The sequence below is a fragment of the Cheilinus undulatus genome, linkage group 19, assembly GCF_018320785.1.
Source record: "Cheilinus undulatus linkage group 19, ASM1832078v1, whole genome shotgun sequence".
Classification (NCBI taxonomy): domain Eukaryota; kingdom Metazoa; phylum Chordata; class Actinopteri; order Labriformes; family Labridae; genus Cheilinus; species Cheilinus undulatus.
The window spans coordinates 23843922-23867458 of NC_054883.1; the positions used below are offsets into that span (position 1 = coordinate 23843922).

The 23537-nt window shown below is 41.6% G+C and overlaps 1 protein-coding gene across 3 annotated transcripts in view; it reads right to left on the reverse strand.

Moving 5' to 3' along the window:
• Positions 1-23537, reverse strand: part of mpp7a (membrane palmitoylated protein 7a) — a 242472-nt gene that overhangs the window by 62843 nt on the left and 156092 nt on the right. For all 3 annotated transcript variants that reach the window (XM_041814353.1, XM_041814354.1, XM_041814355.1), the window contains 5 exons: positions 8616-8697; positions 8055-8140; positions 5484-5558; positions 1763-1959; positions 1115-1176 (listed from right to left, as the gene is read on the reverse strand). In XM_041814353.1, the coding sequence (XP_041670287.1) occupies positions 1115-1176; positions 1763-1959; positions 5484-5558; positions 8055-8140; positions 8616-8697 (502 nt within the window). The remainder of the gene's footprint in view (positions 1-1114; positions 1177-1762; positions 1960-5483; positions 5559-8054; positions 8141-8615; positions 8698-23537) is intronic.

Sequence of the window (23537 nt, forward strand, 5' to 3'; positions counted from 1 at the left end):
AGATTTTTAGTGTTTTTATTAGTCTGATTGTGAGTTAAGTGCAGAGAAATTTCATTCTAAGGTGCACTAATTGGTGTATATTTTTGAATATACACTATATACCAATAAAGGATCCATCCATCCATCCATCCATAAAATATCAAATAAAATTAATGCACAGATAAAATTCCTTTATCTCACAATTTAATCTCTATTAGAAGTCCATATCTATGCATATCTCATTTTAAATTCATTAATTGATATTTATTTATATTTTCCTATTTCTCTCCATGTATTGGTTTTATTGCTCTTATGTTGATGATTATGTTGTGTACAAGAGAAAGTGCATTTGTTTAACTTCTCCTCTGGATTAATAAAGTATTTCAGATTTTAACATTTGAAATCAAATGACACTAATAATTATAATTATTGACATATTTGATCCCAGAAAATCTTCTAAAACTTTGTGTTGTGATAAAAACGGACATTACGTGTTGTTTTTCTCATGACTAACAAAAGTGTTTGAGTGTTTCTTTGCTCTATGTTTAGCACCTGGTAGGAATTCGTTACATTTTTGGTATCATGTTGACCCTTTTTGTGACCCTGTTCATTTTTTCTGCATTATCTATATCACAGGAGCCTACATAAAGCACACTCATGAGCTACAGAGAGCAAAGCCATGTCTCCAACATGTCTGCATTTCTAGTGTCAGATCATGAATCTGTCATTAGGCTCTCTGAGATGTGGAGAGGTGAGCTGGATGAGGAGGCTGGCTGTTGTTTTGGCTGGAAGGTGTCAAGGCAAAGGAGGTTTTCTAAAAGGGGAGAACATTAAAGCGTCTTCTGCATGACTACGAGCACATCAGCACAGGAAGTCGCAGAGGGGGAGCATAGGAAGAGATTCTAGGAAGAGGCTGCTGAAGGAGACACTAGGAGAATGAAAACATGGAGCAGACAGGAGAACAAGAGGGAAGGTAAATCCAGACACAACACTTCCTCTGATGATAGGCAGTGGATCTGTGCTTCAGTCCTCAGCGTCCCTGACTTCTCCGTTCTTTATAACCCCTCTTTAGCCCACCCAGCTGCTGCATGAAGTGGATGTTTAGAATTTATCACAACAGATAATTTATGCTTACATGATCGTCTGGAGAGCTTCTGGGACGGGATGGTGGCAATGGGTCGCGGCAGTGCAAATCTCCTGGAAGAAAAGAGAGGAGGATACAGAAACAGACAGAAAAGGAACAATAAAACCATCGGTTTTCACGACCGCACAGGGAATAATAAACACTCCCTGCTATGCTACAGAGAACCCACTTGTCAATATTCACCAGTTTCTTTCTGTCAGCAGAGACTGGTGAGTGAGGCTGTGAAGGAAAGCACTTGCTCTTGAGTAAACTGTAAGGTTAAAAATGAGCTTTTGTTAAATGCACTCGTGTTTCTTTTGCAATCGTTCCTGATTCTTTAAGGTTTTTCTTTGGGTGCATGTGAAGTGTGCCAAGTTGCTGCCCCGGCCTTCTCAGTTCTGTGTTGCACATCAAGCGCGGCCGTCCGAGTGCACGCTGATGTTCCATTTTCCATCCACTTGCTGTCCAAAGTGGATCGGTACCAGCACTATCATTTTCTGTCATTACTCATTTCAGGCCAGACATTGTGCGGAAATCCAGACTATTTTGGCAGTGTGAAGGCAGGAAAAAAATGAGGAAGGAGGGAGAGAAAGAGAGTGAAACTTGTGTGACTGTGTCAGTAAAGACAGCCTTGTTAAGACAGGCTGAGCTGTTTCTTACCTCTCCTGGAACTGTTTGGACGGGATCAGGCCGGCGCGAGGATTGGTGTCCCCCTCGTGCTTGGCCTGCCACCAGGTTGCATCATCCTGGCTCATGATCTGAAGGATAGAGCCCTTCTTGAAGGCCAGTCCGGCCTCTTTGCATGGGATGGCTTTGTCTTCCTTAGGGTCATAGTCAAAGAGTGCCTTCACGAACACCTAGGAGAGGAAAGGAGAGGAAAGGGGGGGTAAGGGTTGGGTTGATGTCACAACAGGAAAAGCAGCAGCAAATTACCTCCCTCCATTGCGTAGAGTGTAAACGCTACAGGCAATCAATCATGCAAGATCAGAAGGTGCTTCACCAAAAGTCTAGGTAATTACTTTATAAAGGTCAGAGCAATCAGAAGTTGAAACCTGCAACTGCAGGACAACATAACCTGTCTCTCTTTCTCCTTGTTATTCCATCAACACTTAAGAAGCACTTAACCTTGTCACCATCATCTTAGAGAGACAACTTTAAAACCTCCTGAGCCAGAGAGTCCAGTTGGAACCGCTCTGTTCCACATACCGATCAGGAATGTTTCCATTTTAACGCTCTGAAAAGGGAACCTGTTTTTTGCAAAGTCCTGTTTGAATCTTTTAAATAAGTTTTTTGATAGCTAGAACGTTTATTACTGTTGCAGCAAAAGGTTGAGATTTGTTTTGTTGTCATGTGAATGCTTACCGATAACTAGAGGTGGAAAAAGTACACGACAACTGTGCTCAAGTAAAAGGACAGTTACTCTGGTTAAAATTTACTTAAGTAAAAGTAAAAGTACTGGTCTATAAATCTATTCAAGTAAAAGTATTTAATTCAAAGTTTTATTTAAGTACTGAGTAGATGCTAAGGACTTCTACGGTAAAATCTGATCTTTCCTTATTGGCAAGAAATAGACGAGAAAAGATCTTTCAACAGGTAGTTCAGATAAAGTCACACCTATGTAATCAAGTCAAATACACTGCAAAATTGAATGAATGTTGATTTTACACATATAGAGTTAAATTCAACACTTTAACCTTTTAACACCTGAGCCTCTGGACTCTTTTTTCTTATCTTAAACGTAAAAGCAGCCACTGTATATCCAAACTCATACTACACCCTTCCTCAAATACCGAAACTCATGCCGAAGCAGGTCAGCAGAAGACTGAAAACACCTTCTTTGTCATGAAAAGCTTTAATAAAGAAATATGGTCCAGATCTGATAAAACTGTTGCTATACTATAGCTACATCTGAGCTAAGTGCTACACTGGTTGCAGCCATTGCTATTGGCTTCCAGTACAACAAACAAACAAAGCTAAGACTCTATGATGCAAAGTGAAAGTCGTACATTAGTCCAGAAATGCCACTTTTCTGGGTCTAAGCTCATCTGAGATGGACTGATCTAAAGTAGAAAAGTTTGCTGTGGTCTGATGAGTCCACTGGTTGTTGAGTCCTCTAGCCTAAAGAATTGGTGCCCATAGTATGGGTCACTTGCACATCTATGAAGGTAGCATTAATACAAAGGAGAACATATAGGGTTTGCAGCAACGTATGCTTCCATCAAGACAACGTTCTTTTTCATGGACGTCCCATCTTAGTTCAGAAAGACAAAGCCAAGCAACATTTTGCATGAGTGACAACACCCTAGCTTTACAGTGAAGAGTGCAGATACTAGAAGAGCCTGCATGCAGTCCAGACATGTCTCCCATTGAATCTGTATGGCGTATTATGAAGCGAAATAAAGGCAACATAGCCTCCACTATTTAGCAACCTAAGATGTACATCGAGCAGGAAAGTGGGAGAACTCCATCATCAATACTTCAACATATAGTATCTTCAGTCCCCAGATTCTTACAGTGTTGTTAGAAAAAAAGATGATGTAACAAAGAAGTAAACATGCTTATCACTTTGAACATTTAATATCTTGTCTTTGTGTGGTATTCAAATAAATATAAATGCTGAAAGGGTTTGAAAATGACTTTATTCTGTTTTTATTTACATTTTACTTATCTCTACGTTTTTGGGATTGGGGTTTTGTAAAGAAATATGATTTAAGGAACGTGTAGAGTAACACTGTTGCTGAGTCATAAGGGTTAAGGAAAAAATGGATCTGTGAAAAAAAGTTGTTTTCTTTCTTTAAGTAGGTGCTCTAATTTCATTTGGCAGAGGTTGATGGGACACCTCATCAACACAAAGAAGTCCGAACCTTATAGTGGAAAAATCTCCGACATCTTTTCCCGTAGTGGGCGGAAAGCTGCAACTTAAAGCGCCTTGCTGTGTCTTCTGTCTAAGCTGAGACTTGTCATGATGAGTTATCACTTCTACAACACCTCAGTACACATGGAGAAAGCTCGGAGGGGTAGGGAAATGTGTGGGAAATATCTAAAAAAGAAGAAGGAAAGTTAGATTCATTTTTTGATATCCTATTGATTTAAAGAGTGCTTGGTGCCATGTAGTAAAATTATGTTTCAGACAGAGATGTTTTGTTTGGGTCACAGCAGCAGCTTTGGCTGCTGAAGCATCCAGCAGATTACACTTGTACATCCACACTCCTAAAACCCCAGCTTTTCCTCTCTTGGCTCAGTGTTTTTGGCCCATGCTTGTTTGGCCACTTAGCTGCCCTTTGATGCATAGACAGTACCTGATGTAAGCGTGCAGGATGTTTTCATGAAGAAGAGGCTGAGTGTTTGGCACTGCAGGGCTATTTTTCAGCTGGGTTTCTTTAAAGACTAGACAGTTTAACCATAACATGATGACAAAGGATGTCAGTGACCCACCTTGTCCTGTACGCCTCTGTTACACATGCAGGGTGGGCTGAATAATGATAAAACGCAGACGACCCTGGAGCTAAAAACCACTGAGCGTAACCAGCCTCTGTCTGCCACTGATGGATGAGCACATGAGAAATTATGTATCATCATCCCAGTGGGTGAGAGCGATGGTATGCTGGTTAGAGTGACAGTTAAAGAATCTTCAGAACGGATGTCTGGGAGATCCTGATGCTGCCCACATGATTGGATAAACTCCTTTTACATGAACGGGTACCAAACCTCAGTCACCTTTTTGTGTCCAGAGAAAACCAAAGTGTATAAGTGTATCAAGAGCTCAAAGCTGGAGGTAAAGTAAAAAAAAAGACAGTCTCATTTTAAAGACCCTTAAAGCAAATAAGAAGTTTGTTTCCAAACACACATAATATATTGGAACAAATTAACTGTTCTAAAAGAAACATTTAAGCAGTACACTATATGGACAAAAGTATTCGGCCGCCTCATGCTTACACCAACAGGGACTGTATTGACATTGTTTTCAAATACATGTACTTTAATATGGAGTTTTTGCAGCTAAACCCAGCAATCTTCTTGAACAGCTTTCTACCAGGTTTTGGAGTGTTTCTGTGGGAATTTGTGCCTGTTCTTCTCTAAAGCATATATGAAAGCCAGGCTCGCAATCTCTGTTCCAGCCAATCCCAAAGGTGCTTGATGGGATTGAGGTCCAGGCGCTGTTTGACTAAATTTTGGATGTAGACCATAAGAATGTTTTTCTCTACTTCCGGGCATTTTTTTTTTTTTTTTTGGACAGGACTGAATATGGGGCTCAGTGCAATTAAGTCTCAAATGCAATATCATTATGACCTTGTACAAAATACTCAACAAGGTGTGTTAAGCAATGTTTTGAATCAAGTTTCATTCCGAAGCTTATTCTCTGGTTTAGCACAATGCTTACCTTCGGCTCCTTGGGCGGTGCATCCTCCTTGGCCCCTGGAACAACCTTAAAGGTAATGGCTCCTTGAGACTGGGCCTTAATATAGGAAAAAACAATCACAGATATAATAGTTAGAGTACTACTGGAGAGGGTTGAACCACCCATCAGTCATCTGTCCTGCAAACTTTTTACAAAGCTTCTAATCCAATAAAAATCACATAAACTAAGTACTGTTAGATTTTTCTAACAATGGAGGCATATAAGGATTGAATGACTCGGCTTGGCAGGGACAGAGTATGTGTGGGGGTAAAAAGAGGAGTGTTGAGAGCTATCATCTGCTGTGAAGGCCTTTGTGTCTGAGTTTAAGAGACTCCCTCTTTCCTTTCCAGTTGTCCCTCCTGGCAGACTTCAGACCAATGATGGGGCTCATTTGAGGCCTGCTTGGAGGAACTACTGAGCAACGATCTGATCTTCTCAGCATGTGGTCCAAATACCAGGAAAGACGTAGAGAAAGGGCAGTGCTTGCTTTTCAGCACTGTGATTGGAGCCGCAGGGCCTTGGATGAGTTTGTTGTTTGGCCATTGTGAATAAAAAAATTTACCAAAGGAGTGGAGCTCAAATAAACAAACCCTTAAGCAGTGTTCAGACCAAAAGTGAAGTGAAATTTTCTTTTGTGTTTCTTTCATGAGTTTCACGGTTGAGGTTTGTGTATTTATTTGCATTGATTAAACTTAAATGTGAATAAAAGCCCTGCAGAAAGGTCTGAAACCCAAATGCTTGGGTGTTTTGGATCAGAACATTTATTAAACACAGCTACTTCATTTAAAATCTTCTGTGAAGGTTAGCATCAGACATTATTCAAATTCAATTTTAAAGCTACTTGAGGTTGATCAGCATTGAATTTCATAACCACTTTGTAAGGTCATGCTAGGATGGTACCAGGATCTGTCATGCAAATTAAATCAGTCAGTGTTTTTATGGGGTACTGATCACCTCTCAAGCAATGCTGTTGCTATTTCAATGTCAAACATGGAGCTGCTGAAAAACACCCCCACCCCCTAAGGCCTTCTATAGAGAGGTGTGTGCCTTTCTAAATCATGTCCAATCAATTTACCACAGGTGGACTCCAATCAAGGTGTAGAAACATCTCAGCAAATATCAAAGAAATGGAGGAACCTGAGCTAAGCTTACAGCATTGTTGCAAAAGGTTGGAATATTTTTGTTAGTTTTTATTTTTAATCAATAGGTTAAAAATTATGTAAAGGACTGTAGCATCAGGCGGCAACATAAAAAATGGAAAAAAGATGCTGAAAGATAAAAACAAAAAAAATGCGTCATTTGTACATGGAGTTTGGATCGACCACTCCTTTTATATTTTAAAGATTAAAGATTAAGATTAGGTGCTTTTTGCCATTATTTAGAGAAGACAGTGGAAAGTGGAGGAAATCAGGGGAAGACAGTTTGAAATAACATGCAGGAAAAGAAGTCCCAGGTCCAATTTGTGCAGACTGCTTGGAAGGCTAGAGGGCCGATGTGTGTCACATAATTTCCACATACACCGGCTGTGCCGCACTCTGCAGCGCTCCACAGCACCACAGTTTTGCTCCGACCGAAGGCAAGAGACCTCGCACACAAGATGGCAAGGAACTGCAAGTCCATGTATGAATAGTACGTCAACAGTGGATTATTTTGCCTTTATGGTGTTGATTTGCAGTTCATTTTTATGTGATTCCATGATTTTATCACTTCTAGCACAGGCAAGTACCTTATGAAGTTATAAGGTTAATGTTTGCTACAAAGAATCGGTTGTTGTCTGTAAGGTTTGTGGTTTTTGAAATAAAAAGTTAACTTTTTCTTGTCAGTGGTGCTGTAGTAGCTCTGTGATCCTCTGATTGATAGATGACCTTTTGCTTGTGCCACAGGATGAGATGTTATGTTGATAAAGTGAGGATTCACGATTGGGACTGTGTGAGTTGTATTGTATTTCTAACTAGTCAGAAATCTTTGCATGTTTTTCTGGCTGTTGGGAACAATCTGCTCTAGGGCTGAACGATTTGTGAAAATAATCTAATAGTACATTCTGTGATTTGAAAACTGCAGAAGGCCATCTTGTAATTTAATCTATTATCTAATAATTGCCCAGTCCTAATCTGATCAGTGTGGATTGATGTGGTTTGGCAGTGGACAGCAATGAAAATATAGATCTGCAGCGTCAGTGACAGAGTGGCACTTCTTGGACATGCCAGAGCCTGACCTGAACACTAGAACTGTTCTAGTTGATTTGCACCACAGTGCATTTCACAGATGGATCAGAGCATAGCTGTTGTATGTGGAATTTGGAGGTATGGGCTGCGGTTTGCTAAGCTACAGTCTAACCCTCAACCTGGGATGATTTGGTACATGCCACCCCCCATACCTTTAATGTCCTCTGCAGTTAAGGTAAAAGAGGTCAAAAAATAAACTTAGAAACTCTGTCTTCTTGAAACTTTGCAGTAATATTGTATGTATCAGTGTTGTGCAAACATTTCCTTCAGCTTTTGACAGTCTGCACCCACAGAGCATCTTTCAGTCACTCATTTGGACAAGCCTCACCAGAATTCGAATGATCTCCTCCGGTTTCTTGTCATCCACTGGGATTCCATTGACCTCCTTCAGCTCATCGCCCACATGAATCAGTCCTACCACACAAACACAACATTAGCATATCTTCAATCGCTCTGATATTCCATGATTTAACGTTCTAATATAAGTGAGCTACTGTGAAAAAGCTCACACAGCCTGGGGATGTGTACAGTAAAGCAGATTAATGTTTATCGTCATGGTGGCATTGAGGATTGGAAAAGTATCAAAATGTTATTGTTGACACATGTGGAACTTTGCCTTTGGCTTCACTGTGGAGGAGCCGACAAACAGGCTGGACAGAATGAACACAGAGTCAAACAGGAAACATGTGACAGCAAGCGGGAGTTCTCAGTAAACTTGTCATTTCTGATCACTTTTACAGGAGAGAAAGGACAACATATGGCACAGGAGTTGTTGAAACATTTTTGTTCTTGACCCAACACTGAAGATTCACAAACATACAGCATGTAATAAAAGACATACACTCACACAAACATGATCTAACCACTAAAGAAAGGGGACTAGACTGACCGCTTCTGTCGGCTGCTCCTCCTCTCATGATCCGGGCTACGAGGATTGCTCCTGTGTGTTCATCACGTCTTATCGTTGCTCCCTTAAAAAAAACAACCACATACAGTCACTTAATATTAGACAAAGTAATTTTTTTTACATTTCAGCTTAATTTGAGCTGTTCAAATCTGAAATAATGCACCAAACAGGTTAAAGAGTTATTTGATCAAATCACAAGGACTTCATTCGGGTTTCTTACTGCTACCTTTTTGTATTGAAGAGCATGAAGGGGGTTTGGTGAATGTCCTGTTTAGGAAAAAAGGGTTCATGCTGATCTTGACATATGTACGGTTTCTTTTCATATTTCTCTAAATGATGAAAAAGCAGTATAACTAGTGCAACTGATGACCTTCAGGAGTGAGTGTTTAAGTGATGTCATGCACTAGGTTTTATGTTGATACCCGAGGCTAGAGGTAATATATTTTCTGGTTGTCTGACCATCCATACATGTGTAATCGTTGTGAATGCAATACTTTGAGAACACTGATAGATTGTCATCAAACTTTGCATAAATGACCACTCAGACTCAACTCAAGGATGAATGGGGTGGTCATTTTTGAACTGTGCACTGATAACAAGCTGGATGGTCCCTCTCCTCTTTAGCCTGCAGGACAAAAGAGAATTTCAAAATTTGATGACCACAGAACAGTTTTACATTTGTCTCAGTCCATGTTAAATAAGTTTTGGCTCAGAAGCGTGGATCCTTATCACATATGGCTTCTTCTTTGCATGATCCAGCTTTAACTGTCACTTGTGGATGTCTGTTAAGATTTCTGGAAGTGTTCCTGAGCCCATGCAGTGATTTCAACTACAGAATCATGTCTGTTTCCAATGCAGTACCACCTGAAGACCTGAGCATAATATGGATATGATATTTACCCTCAGCCTTGTCCTTTGCTCACAGAGAATCTCTGAATTTTGTGATGACATTACGGACTGTAGATGGTGGGATATTAAAAGTCTGAGCAGTTTTGTGTTGAGGAACATTTTTCCGATATTGTTCCACAATTTTAGATGTTGTTTTTCACAGATTGATGAACCCCTGTCCATCCTCACTTCTGAGAGACTCTGCCTCTCTAAAATACTCCTTTGGTGACCAGTCATGTTGCCAATTGACCAATTTGTTGCAAAATGCTCCTCCAGCTGTTTTTCATTAATGCCACTTACTTTTCCAGCCGTTTGTTGCCTTGTCCCTACTCTTTTGAGATGTGTTACTGCCTTTAGATTTCAAATGAGCTATTTTTTACATCACATGGTAAAATGTCTCAGTTTCAACATCTCATATGTTTATGTTCTATTGTGAATAAATTATGGGTTCATGAGATTTGGCAATGATTGCATTTTGTTTGTATTTGTTTGTACAACGTGCCAAGGTTTTTGGAATTGGGGCTGTATTTTGGAGAATGCTTTGAGGATTTTCTCCAAACTTTGCTCAAACCTCTGCCTCAAGGAAGAACTTGTGAGATTCTGGAGGTCAAATGTCAAGGTCACTGGGCCTCATGGTAGCTAAAAACATTTCTACTCCAGCAGATTGCTCTGTAGATGTGCTTTACTGTTGGAAATCAAACTGCAGTAAGCAGATATGCAGATTGATTTTGAGCATCAACATCTTTCATCTTTAAACTGACCTTGCATTCACCTCACAAAGAAACTGAATATGCATTGCTTGGTTCTTAATGGACAGCGGGAGAAGGCATCATTGTTTTCAGCAAAAAAAAAAAAAAAAGTGCTGGTCTAGACAGGGACTGTTAAGTCCTACCAGGTATAAGACATAAAGCCTGAAACACACACAGACGCTTGCTCAAGTCCCTGCCCTTCTTTATGGGCTTGGTGCTCAGCCAGAGAGACAACCAGACAATCAGATAGAGTTTCAACTTCCATATTTAGAACGACGGTGTTCAGCAGTGATGCGTTTACCAGTAAACCCAAATAGCCGTTTCCCTTTACAGTAAAACAAAAGGCTTAATGGGTGCCAACCTGTCAAAGCCCTCCTTCTTCAGCCTAGGCTGGGATTTAGGATGGAATCGGATAGCAAACTGCGAGCTAAAGTGTTGCATCATTTTTGTTTGGGACCAGACGGATGGGCCGTCTAGTCTGACACAGTTTGTCAAGGCTGCAACTCATCCTCCACCCTGTTCGAGCTGCTATTCCCATTTTCTCCAAAGAGATTGTTTTCATTTCAGACATAAAAAAAAAGAAACATCAGACACAGAGCCTTCCTTGTCAGGCTTAGCTGTGCTTTATTTCAGCTGTCCTTGTCCATGCCGCACAGGTAGACTGCTGGAGTACAACGACAGCTCAATCTGTGTTCTGGAGCCCCGGTTTATGTCACACCTTCAGGCTGAGACGAAAGGAAGCTCTGCTTTGTGCCACTTCGCCGATACCATTAGCATGCCATCTTTGCTGTTTTCATGACCTGTTCACACCTAACGGTTTTCCTCTTAGATAATGGTTTCCTCAAGGCTTTTAAGGTCTGGAGAAGGAGACAGGAAAGGACAAGACAGTGGTAGGGCCTACAGAGAGTCATGCACCTAATAGAATAATTGGGCTCATTAAAGAAACCTGAGAGGCTGCAGTAGGCGAGAACTCAGTGGAGCAGGTCAGTGAGTGGGGAAGGCACTGTCAGACCTCTATGTCATGGTCATGTATAACCCCTCAGAGTGACTTAAAGCAGCCGTCTGTGGTGCAATAACCTCCAGACAGACAGAGAGGCCGTTTGTGTGTGAGTGTCTGAAAGAATAGAGCGGGCTCTGACAGACAACGGGGTGAGTCTGTAGGAAATCTCACAGGAGTATTCAGACATGTGGTCATTAACTTTCTCCCAGTGCTTTTTCTCCCTATGCTGGATGTTGGCCAGTGGTCTGATGGATGTTTTTAGTGCGTCCCCCGGGATGCCTGGTGGCTGGTGGCAGTCGAGAGGCTAACTAAACAGCAGAGAGGCAGCCTTGGACTCGGAGCCTGTAACGACAATGGGCTGTCTGCACAAACGCACTCTACACCACCATGTCTGCAGCTATCTATGGAATCTGCTCACATATGGTGCGTAGATATGTATCGGGTTTTGACACACATGGCTTAAATCACACAGTGAAAACCCAACGCCATTTAGACACACTACTTTTACGACTTTTATTGCAAGTGGCAATGGTGATTATAGGCCAGTCCGTTTAGCATGCAAACACAAAAGCCTGGGGTCATGAACTCAAGCAAGGAGAACATTTATCTCCATTCAGACCACTAAGGCTGGCTACATACTGGACGATTTTAGGCAAGATTTTGGGCTTGATTTGGCCCCCACTGATTAAGAAGTGTGACCCAGTTTGAGGCTCATAGTGACTGATCCTAAATACTCCACCTAAATAACCCTCAAGTGTGTGGTGTCAACACAATCATTTTACTGCAATCAAACAAACGGAACCAGACCACTCAGTGAAAATGATCTAAATAAGACCAGGGACATCCCATGGCCCATGACCTGTATGTCTGCAGTAACAGCTCCTTAATATGCTCACAATCTGACAACAAACTGTGCAGAGGCGAACAGTATTATGCAGCTGTATGTCTCACTGGACTGACTACATAGTGTTTTCAGTAAAAGAACGCAATAACATCCATTCCACCATGAAGATTTTCTTTTCTCTTTCATAAATAAAAGGTAATGCCATAGTATACCGCTGTCCTTGCTGTCATCTCACACTGACAAACCATGTTTACCTTCCACTGGCACGTAGCTTCATGCAAACATGGCAACGATAGGAGGGAGACAGAAACTGTGCTGATTCCTTGTGGAGCATCCTTTTTTTCTTTCATTTTTTCTTTTCTTCTCTGACCACAAAAAAACACACTGGGGAGGTATATTTAGTTACTCTATTACTTTTACATATAAAAAAGAAGAGTACAGGTTAAAAAGTAGCCCATTGAGTACTAAAATTATTGTACAGAAAATTTAACACTTCAAGACTTTTTTAAAGACCCTCCAAAAATATTTATAGACTCTACTGCAGCTTTCATTTCTAACCACTTACTTCAGTGACACAGTTATGTGTTTTGTGCAGATTGTACAATAAAAATGTGACAAAAAAGTCAAGAAAATGCAGAAAGTATTTGTTATTTTAGTAAATAAGGCTTTCTTTGAGATGCTAGCAGTGCTAACATTAACAGACTCTCCACTAGTTTTACCCCATGCAAAAAAGCTTCACTGCAAAAGCTGTTTTTTTTTTTTTTGCAAAATCCGAAAAATGTTAAAGTCCCCATAAAGTGAAACCCAGACTTTGTATTTTAATACACTAGATATGGTAAATGGACTTGAGAATGTATAACGCTTTTCTAGTCATCTGACTGGTCAAAGCGCTTTTACACCCCAGGATATACCTACCCATTCACACTCATTTGCTCACACATTCATCCACTGAAGGCAGAGTTTGCTATTGGGAATTGGCCATCAGTATTGGCAAATCCCATTCGCAGGCTTTTATACCCACCGAAGAAGCAGTGGGAGCAAATTGGGGTTGTTAGGGTTAAGGACACATCGACATGTGACTGCAGGAGGTGGGGATTGAACCCACAAATTTCCAATTGTGAGACAACCGACTCATCGAGTCACAGTTGCCCATGTTGGAATATGGTTGCTGTAAACAGGTGAAAACACTGAGATCTAGGTGTGACTAAATTTAGATTGATTTAGAGCATTAAAGTCTGAGAGGATGGTGTTTCAGGTAAGTGGGCGTGGCATCAGCTCATTCCACCCTAGAGCAGATTTTACTGCCTCATTTTTCATGATTTGGAAGCTTAACTTTATAAATTTTTCCTGCTAGTTTAGAACACAGAGGCCTTTCATACAACAAACCTATAATAAAGATTTTTAATTACTTTAAAGGAACTTTAAAGTAATTACAAACGCCTCAGTTTCAACTCTTTCTCCTCCAACCACTTCCCAGAAAACTTGCTTTTACCTATCACATCCACACATGACTTGATCACAGAGTTAACCTGCTAGCTGGGGATGCTGTGGAGTTTTAAGGATCCACTGATATGCTAGACATAAACAAACATGCAAACTGATGTCAGATTAGCTGAAGTTGCATCAGAATCTCACTTACGCGCAAAACTGAATGGGAAAATGAAAGCAGTAAAACTAGCTTACAACCTCTTTTGACAAATATAAAAATTGTAGCTACAAAATTTAAGACCTTATGGTGTTGCATTTAAGACGTGAGTACTTTAAAAAGCCTTCATTTTTGCTAAACTGATTTATAAGCTTTTAATACTTTTAAAGAGACACCGTTATGCTGTAGAGCAGTTTCAACAGCAGCTGTTTTATACTGTTGAGAGCTGTATATATGAGACAACATGCAGCACATGAGATTCATGCTCTGTATTGAAACTCTTTTAAACTGTTTTGTCCCTGTTGAGCAACAAATATAACAAATCCAATACTTCAAAATAGAATGCATGCCTTCTGCTGAACTTATCTGATCCTGCATCTGCAAGATCTCGTGTCTGTGGAATCTCCACTGTGAAGTTGTGACAACAAGCTGCATGTACCTCGACAAATCATGTAGTCAAAAGACTACCAGCTAGAAATCCACTGAGACTGTCCTCATGTCTGGGTCTAAAGTGAAAATCATCTGGTTTGCAGCCAGCCTCAATCTCAGGTACCAGTTGATAAATTTCCCTGTGCTCATTGTCCTACTGACTCTACTAGAAGTTCTTCAATCTGCAGTTATTTTGAAGCCTTTACTCTCACTGACCTACTGCCCTAAAATGTGATGGGTCTATACGAGCCAGCCAAGACAGCAGTGAGAAAGTTTATAGAGGGAAGGGTGGGGGCCAGCTCCAAGCTGAACTCTGCTCTGCTCCAGTGGCCAAATGAGCTCTGTCTGATAAGAAACAGTAAGAGAGGCCAAGTGCTGCTGTGGCAACGAGAGTGAGCCAGACTTGAGGGTAAGTGGAAGACCAGGGGAGAGTAAGGAGGGAGGGGAATAACAGAGACAGTGGGGTTGTTGATTAAAAGTAAGAAGAGGTGTGAGAAATCAGAACAAATGCAACATAAGAGAAAGAAATGGAGAGGTAAACAGTTCAACAATTAGGTTCAGAGCTTTTTATTTCATTATTGTTTTAATTATTGGTTGTTCTGTTTGTGCTCCAGCAAAGTTAACTGGAACATTAAGAAAATTAATTTGACCTCATTTGATCGACTTATTTGACTTTTACTTCAACAATAAAGCCTTCACATCTACAAAATAACTTGAAACTGGCAGAAAATGTTGAATATTTATGCATTTTCTGCCTTTTCCAGGTTCTCGTAGCATCATAGAGTGCCAGGCTTCCCCCTTCACCTCGTTACGATCTGCAGACCTCCTTCTCTCAGTCTTCCAGGGGTACATCGGCTCTCCTGGAGGTCTCGTGAATACCTTGGAAGCAGTGGAAGTTTGCTGGAACAAGTGAGACAAATCCAACCTCCTGAACTCAGCATCACCCCCCCCCCCCCGTGCCTTGGTACCCTATGGGTGCTATCATCAGCATCCAGCCAAGCATGGCCACTAATGAGGAGCCCTTGCTCTGTTAAACAAATACACAAACAGAGAGGCAATAACCTAAATAAGCCACTTATGTGTGTGTATGTAGGGGAGGGGGGGTATGTGAGGAAGAACCACGGTAGGTAAAGAGCCTGCAGCAGCAGGATGGGCTTCCTGTTGTAGCAGCTAAGCATTAGCACGATGATGGCCGGGTTTACGCTGAGCCTTCAACGCCTGCTGGCACATGGAAGTCATTTCAGACTTTTCTTCCTGCATGGAAATAGTGCAGGAAGTCAGAAGGGGAATGGCAACTTCTGTCAAAGCACATGTATGCATGAGTGACAGCATGTGTCGGTGTGTTTTTGTATGCATGCAAGCTTGTCTATGTGTGTATTTCTATAAGAGTGTAGCCCTGAGCTTCTACCTGGAGCCAGGCTAAAGAGGTCAGAGAAACCTCAAGAGCAGCATGATTGATGCTGGACAGTCACTAAGCCTGATTAATGGGCTAGGCTGGGTTAGCAATTAGAGACAGGGCGCCACTTAACCATCAAGTGGTTCAACTGCACTACATGCATGGAAAAAGATAGCATGGTGGCCACTGGGAGTGGGTGGTATGGCTCTTCTGTTCTTCTCAAAAATAGCCACAGTATTTCTTCAATAACGGTCATAAAGATGGTATTGTGTGATGAGGGAATATCTAAATAAATGCCTTGAGAATGTGTTTCTGTTTCTAGCAGCAGCACCACTGTCTGAGTGTTAAGATGTTATAAAAGCAATGATGTTGGACCTGTTTGGTAAAATACACCAAGAATGGACAGAACAGGCTCCAGAGTGAGCTAGGAGTAGAGCCGCTGCTCCTTCACATTGAAAGGAGCCAGTTGAGGTGGTTCGGGCATCTGGTTCCTTCCCTTGAAGGTGCTCTTGACACGTCCTGCTGGGAGGAGACCTCTGGGAAGATGCAGAACTCACTGGAGGCATTGATTATCCTGTCTGGTCTGGGAATGCCTTGGGATCCCCCAGCAGGAGTTGGAAAGTGTTGCTGGGGAAGGGGACATCTGGGTGGACTTGCTTAGCCTGTTATCCCGGCGACCCGGCTCCAGATAAGCAGATGAAGATAGATGGAAGAACACCTCAGTCCAGTTTTAGTCCCTTGTAGGTGATCGCATTTTAGTTCAAACATTTTCTTCTCCAGCTAAAACATACTTGTGTGTTCTTTGTTCCTGCGACCCCTGCTTTCTACAACTGAGAGGCAAAACTAACACAGGTGCATTGTGCTTTGATGGATTTACCCACAGCAGTCTGCCCACAGAATTATCTGCACCCCTGACACACCCAGAGAAGGAGCCCTCCAGAGGATACTGTCAATACTGTTTGATCAGTAGTATTGGTGCAGGCATCCTGGCTAACAGCTACCTCATTTTGGAGCCGAAAAATCTGTTGATCATGGGTACAGATGTTGAAATTCATCAGCTTTGCACGTTTTGCCTATTTTTGCCACTTCAACCCAAATTTTGCCATTTTGAACCCCTTTTCATCACTTTTCCCTCTGCCCATTATAGACACTTTAAACACATTTTTGTCACTTTATATTCCCATTTTCCTTCCCTTCCGCCCATTTCTGCCACTTTTAAGCCAGTTTTGTAACTTCAAAAACATTTCTGCCACTTTTTTACCTGTTTTTGCCACTTTTAACCCATTTTGTTCAGCTTTAAACATATTTTGCCACCTTTATCCCAATTTCCATCCTTTTCCCTCAGTTTATTTCACTTTCAACCCCTTTTTACTATTTTACATCAGAGTTCCTCGGATTCTCAGTTTTGACTGCCATCTATACTATGGACTCTTTTGCAAGTAATCTGGCAAGTCATTGGTCCTTTTTTCTACATTGTATCTGTGTCTTCTAATCCTGAGGAGCACCTGATCCTGGTTACAAAGTTTTCTAATATTTTTGATCCCATGTAACACTCGCCCACCTTTTTTCTACCCCACTACTATTTTTTCTGCCTGTTTTTTCCACTTTCAACCCATTTTTCTGCATTAAACCCATTCTTGTTGCATTTAGATCCCATTTTCCCACCTTTCTCTCGGTGTCTTCGACTTTCAAACCACTTCTTCCACTCTTTCTGCTCGTTTTGACCAATTCTAACCCCAATTTTTTCACTTTAGCCATGTTTTCACCACTTTCAATCCCAATTTACATAATATCTGCCCATTTTTTCCACTTCTGCCCATTTTCATGAAACCCATTCTTGTCACTTTTTACTCACATTTCCCCTCCTTTTCCCTCAGTTTCTTCCACTTTCAAACTCCTTTCACTACTTTTTCTGCCCTTTCTGCCACTTTTATATTCTAACTGATGTTCTAACTGATATTTTGGCTATTAAAATCTACCTATTTCAGCTGTAAGTATTGGCTGTACGTACCAAAAAGTTAGTAGAGTTTTAGGCTGGACCACCAGACCTACTTTCACTTGTCTTTTCCTCTATTCATCGTCACTCCTTCAGCTTTAAAGAGAGTACTAAAGGCTGAAATTTTAATTCTGAACTACAGTTAAATATGTGTATCAATTCCAGTATTGGCTAAAATTATTCTGTAAATATTGGCACATGGGATATCTGCAAAATCCGATATTGTGCATCCCTACATGAAACGGCTGCAGAGCATGCTAGTGTAAATGGTTTGTCTGACCTGCTCCTGCCTGTTAAATGTGGTTTTTAAACAACCGGTAAAGCCGTATACCCCGGGAAAATTTTGGGAAAAATTAATAGTATTAAAATGAACACCGCCCAATCCCAGTGGGCACACATGAAGAGGAATATAGGATGTTTTGATTTGTAGGGGCCAATTCTCTCTTCCTGCTGTCAACCATTGCAGCTTTGTCTTTTAAATGAGCATAAAAATAAACCCAAACAGCCTGGGCTGTCCAATATGAAGGTCAAAGAAACTCACAGTCACAAATACAGATTGGTGGGGGGGGGGTCATCTTGGGCTGGGGAGCTGTGGTCAATTAGTCATCAGTAAGGCGATCCGAAGCCTTCACTCCTAACTGATCAGCTCCATATGCAGCTGCTGCTCTCTGCTCTATGCCTCCATATTCCTCAGTTTCAAACACATAAATGCCTCTGATTGTTATTGTTGGGTCGGCCAAAAAGGCAACAGCTTAGTCTGTGCAGTATGATGAGGAGAACTGGAGCGATGCTTGTCCATATCAGGGCCATCAACTCTTCCCAGTTCATGCAGTGGAGCAGGCATGCAGACATGGCAGCCACATTAAGTACGTGATGACAAATGGCTCACACCTCATACACTGCAGGAAAAAAGAGAGACGAGGGACTAAAATTTGGATCCTGTGCCGTATGAGAGTGTGTGTTTATTAGCGAGAATGGAATGGAGGAAAGACTGTCCAGGGAACTGTCAGCGCACAGTAGTGCAATGAAACCTAAGCAGATAAGAGGAGTAAAACAAGTTGAACGTCTCATCATGTTTGCTTGCCTGAGATTGGCTGTAAAGCATTTCTGGCAGAGTGGGTCTTTCTGGGGCAGTTAGAGTGCCCTCTGGGTGATGGAGTAGATGGATGGTTGGATGACATGATGGAAGCTGGCTGGCTTGTACGCTGGTTGTATGGATGACGAGAAGGCTGGCTGGTTATCTTGGCCCAGCTCGTGACGCGTCTTGAGGTCTATGTGTGGCCTGTCTAAGAAATAGATCCTATGATCTCTTTACCTTCGCTGTGACCGCGAGCAAAGCCTCTCCACGAGTCCAAACCCGCCAGGGAAAACAAGCATGGCGCTCCATTTCAAACAAGCGTCCCTCGGCCCGTAACAACAACTCAAAACATCGCCCCGTGAACCGAACCGAGCGCTGTGGCATTTGACAAACATTATTTCTCCTTCTAAATTGAGAGCGACAAGGGAAAACAAACACGAGTGGCCTGGGCAGAGAGGCCGACGTGTTTTGACATGATGTCACTTAACAGCAAAAGTGTAACAACGACAATAAACTCCTGCCGACTGCTGTGTTGACTGCTGTGTTTAGAGGTCTAAATACAAGTGTAGTGGAAACACATGCCGCCGTTCTTCACACCAGATGTCGACCATGGAAAAAGTAAAATACAAGTGGGAACGGGCCTCCTGGACATTAAAATACAATTACCTCCAATCATATCTGGTGTTGGAGTGTGTCATTTCATCTTACCTCACTCAGATGGCACCGAGCCCCCCACACATGACCATTCCACACGCCGAGTCCAACATATTTACGAGTTCTTACATACTTCCTTAAATGCCACGGACTCTGGTGCTACTCAGAAACAGTCATATCATGATATGAAAATCCATTTAGTGTTATGGCCGCCTATAAAGATTAATACAGCACTGTAAAGAATTAGCAGGAGTCCAGATGAAACTTTACATTATCATAAAAGACAAAAGGCACTTAGGGTTTTATGCAAAATGGTTTTCTAGCTAATGCATCATGCATCACACTGCAGGTCTGTCCCCTCTGAGTGACCTGTTTCAAGCCTTTCCACCTGTTTTATTAAATCACTTGTGATGAAAACTAATAAAAGAGCTACTCCCTCCTCCTCGCCCTGCCCTTTTTCCTTCATTTCATCCTTTTTTCACTCTAAACCAGGCTCCAGTTTCCCTTTTTTATTTCCTTAACCCTGATCTTGACCTACCAGTCGTAATTAACAAGTGGACTGAGAAAAAGGAAAATTGCAGGTCATTATTATGATAATTACAGTGCAGGAGTGATTCCAGGAGGAACTGCCAGGTAATGTAATGCAAAAGGGGCCTTGTGATGGAGCAGCTTACCTTCATTTGTCTTCCTCTTCTTTTCCTTCTCTTCCTCTTTAAACCTTAATGTTAGAGCAACTCAGTTGCTATGAAAACACACTTAGCGGCCCACCAGAACTTCACACTTCAGGTGCTGGGGATTGTGGGTGTGTGAATCTCTGTGGATATCTCACCAAATGTGTGTGTTTGTTTCCATACTGTCCGCATGAATCACCATGTAGACTGAGTGGAATATCGCCTCTTTGCTATGAGCCGGACAGTGCCAGATATTAAGTCATGATGTACTGTATATATGTGTCTGAGAGCGCTGTATGAGTTATATCCCAGCATACAAAGAGACAGTTGTGTTACAGGGAGAGGTCTATCACTGCTCTGGGATTGTTTAGTGTTTCCCTGTCGTTATCCCGTGTAAAGAAAACAGCATTTTCACATGTCACTTCTCGTTTCCAAAGTTGTGCTGGGAATCAGGGCCACTGAGGAGCAACCCCTGGCTCCAGCGACCAACAATGCCCGCATTCAGCCCTCTGAGCTCGTTGGCTGTCGTAACACAGAGCGGAACAGAGCGTGAGTGTGGGGATGTGTGTCCACGCTCATGATTACACATGATGGGAGGAAGACGTTTTATTTAAGAGGGCCGTGAGATTAAGATCTGGGAATGCCTCAGATGTGGCTTTGGAAGCTGAGAGTGTTTTCACATTCACAACTCAACAGGCTGTGAGTGTGGTGGAAGACCTGCTGGACTGAGGGTTGAACAAGCAGACTAATAAGAACATACAGAGGCTTTTCCATGTCAGCTTTAAAAGGGACTGCAAATTTCTGAATGATTCCTGCAGCCATGTGGTCAAGTTCCTTGGTTTAAGTGTTTACTTAGCCACTACTATAAGAGTAACCTAATCTCTGAATAGTTCACATTAAAATACTAACAAGCAGCTTCACAAAAAACACCAGAAGCTCTTTCACTATTATCTGTAAAAGGTTGTTAACATTGATAACGATTTTTATAAAAATTGCATTTTGAAGTTGTCTTGCATATTAACCCATATTAACCCTTGCATATTACCAAAGGCATGGCGAAATAATCTGTTGAAAAAATACCAAAGTCCACACCTTTAGGGAAGAGAAAGGTCAGAGAAAATCAGCAGAGTGTTGGCGACTTTTATGCACTATGCGCCTGAGTTGCTGTTGTTCCTAAACGCTTCCACTTACTCATAATATCACTTACAGTTAACAAATTTCAGGAAGCATCTTATTGCATCCATTGAAGTCATCAAGCTCCTGAGAATGACACATTTAGGATCATGAATGTTTATAAATGGAGACTGCATGGCTAGGTGCTTGATTTTATTCACAGTGACAAAGCGTCTGATTAAAATTTACTAAGAAGAATTAATAAGGTATGGCCAAATACTTTTGACCAAAAAGTGTATGATAGCAGTAGATGTTTCAAAACAAGGTATCACAGCAACAAAAATAGAAGTCCTTGGCTCGCCATATTGGATAATTTCTTGTTTTTCATACCAAAAACTTAAAAGCAGACCCCAGATGGAGTCAACTGTTCTGGTACTAGAATGTGACAAGTGTATCTGAGCATTTCAGACATTCCTCTTTCTCTTTTATTTAGCTTTTGGTTAGAAATATTAAAAAACACATATTTTTAGATAACTGAATAACATTTAGTCCAAAGGATATTCCAGAACACAAAGACTTCTCATTTACAGCCATTTACAGAAAATCCTTTAACTTTTAAGAAGGTAAAACCAAGATATAACTTAAGGTTTTACTAACTTAACTTTATTCTATGAGGCTCTAACACATGCAAGCAGGTAAAACGGCCATATTAAATCCCTTTTAACCCATACAAAAGCATAAATAACAATACCCTAGTTGTGTATATTAACAGCAGGACCGATTCCTCACTTGTCTTGTGTTTTTGAGCATGGTGCTCCATCTTCAGCCATGGCAGCTCCCCAGACTCTGCCGCCTAATCCATCAAGTGAAAGAAGAATTGCTTTTAAAGCACATGGGTCTAGCTTTAAAACACTAACATGTGTGCTGTCTGCTTTAATCTCATTAACTGCTCCATTAATTCCCAGTGTCATTACTTTCCCCTTGCTCCCCTCATTCTGATGTAAACAGACAATAGAAGAGTCACTTCTCTTGAAAGCCCATATATCAGCCTGGTTTCTTCCTTTGATAACTGTGTCAGTCAGGAAGTTCTTCACAAGGTCATCAGGGAAATTCTGACTTGAGTCATGGTGGAAACCTGTTGGTATACATTTAAAGCAGCAAAGCTGGAAGACGTCAATAGAAAAGCAGGCTGACTTAATTTATCTGAATGAATGTGTTTGTGAAAGCTTCCAGACAAATGAATCAGAGCGGCTGTGATCCGACCGTCCTACTTGTGTCAGAGAGAAGAGGAGGCCTGTTAACACAGATGAGAAAAGCATGGCATGTCAAGTTGCCCATTGCTCATTCCAGCGACAGGCGTTCATGGAAAAATAACTTCGTCACAAACCGAATCGATCACCAGACTTTCCTGTCCTGTTGCAATTATCGACTTGCTTATAAAGTAAAGAAAATCCACCGACATCAATCAGGCAGTTGGAGCTGTTACAATAATAATGTTGGACATGTCATCTGCATTTGTATGCGGAGCAGCTACTACAGCTTTGAAGTTGTGGTTCGATAATGAGAAGTCCAGCCGATCCATGGGTATCCAGTGGCGCGGGTGGCTGGGTGGTTGAGCCCAGGAGTGGTACGGTTGTATTGATTGCTGCAAGCTGGTGCCAGGCAGGATGCTATGTAGGTTTGGATGGCACAGACTCTGCAGTCTACAGTTTCCATTTGGTTGCAACCAGTGACACCAAGTTATAATGGGAAAACCAATCCTGTGTGTGAAACAACACAGAGCAGGGACAAAAAGGGAGCAGAGGAGTGAAGGCTGACATTGATCCTGTCATATTCCTGGCACTGGAGGGAATATGGATGCTAATGATGCCTAACAACCTGGTATGGAAGAGTTGAGGGGCAAAAGATGGATAGAGTGACAATTTTGGAGGATTAATAACTATTTTGGATACTCATGAACATCAGGTGTCCACATATGTACACTTAAACACTTAAAAGACTGTGAAATACTTTATAATTAACCTCTTTAATGCCTTAAATGACTTTACATCATGTCCAATAAAATGTGTTACCAAAAATTTAAATGACCAGAGAAATGCGCCTGATGGCTTAAACAGATGACAGCATTAGAGAGTGGAAGTAAGAGGGACTGAATAAGAGAAAGATGGTGCACAGGAGGACAACAAAGATGAAGTACAAGAAAGAAGTGAATGAACGGCACACTGGCGCTAATGGGACGGCACTGACTGAGTGTCACTGACAAGAGGTGTATAAAATGCACCGGAAAACAGCGGGGCAACGAAAGTCTCTGTGTCTGTTATGTACATTTGCGCTGGGCATCCACAACATCGAAATGAGAGGAACAGAGCCGGCCACAGCAGGCTTGTTAGCCTCTAATGTTCTCACATCATAGTGACGGTCAGTCCAAGCAGCTGTGGTGA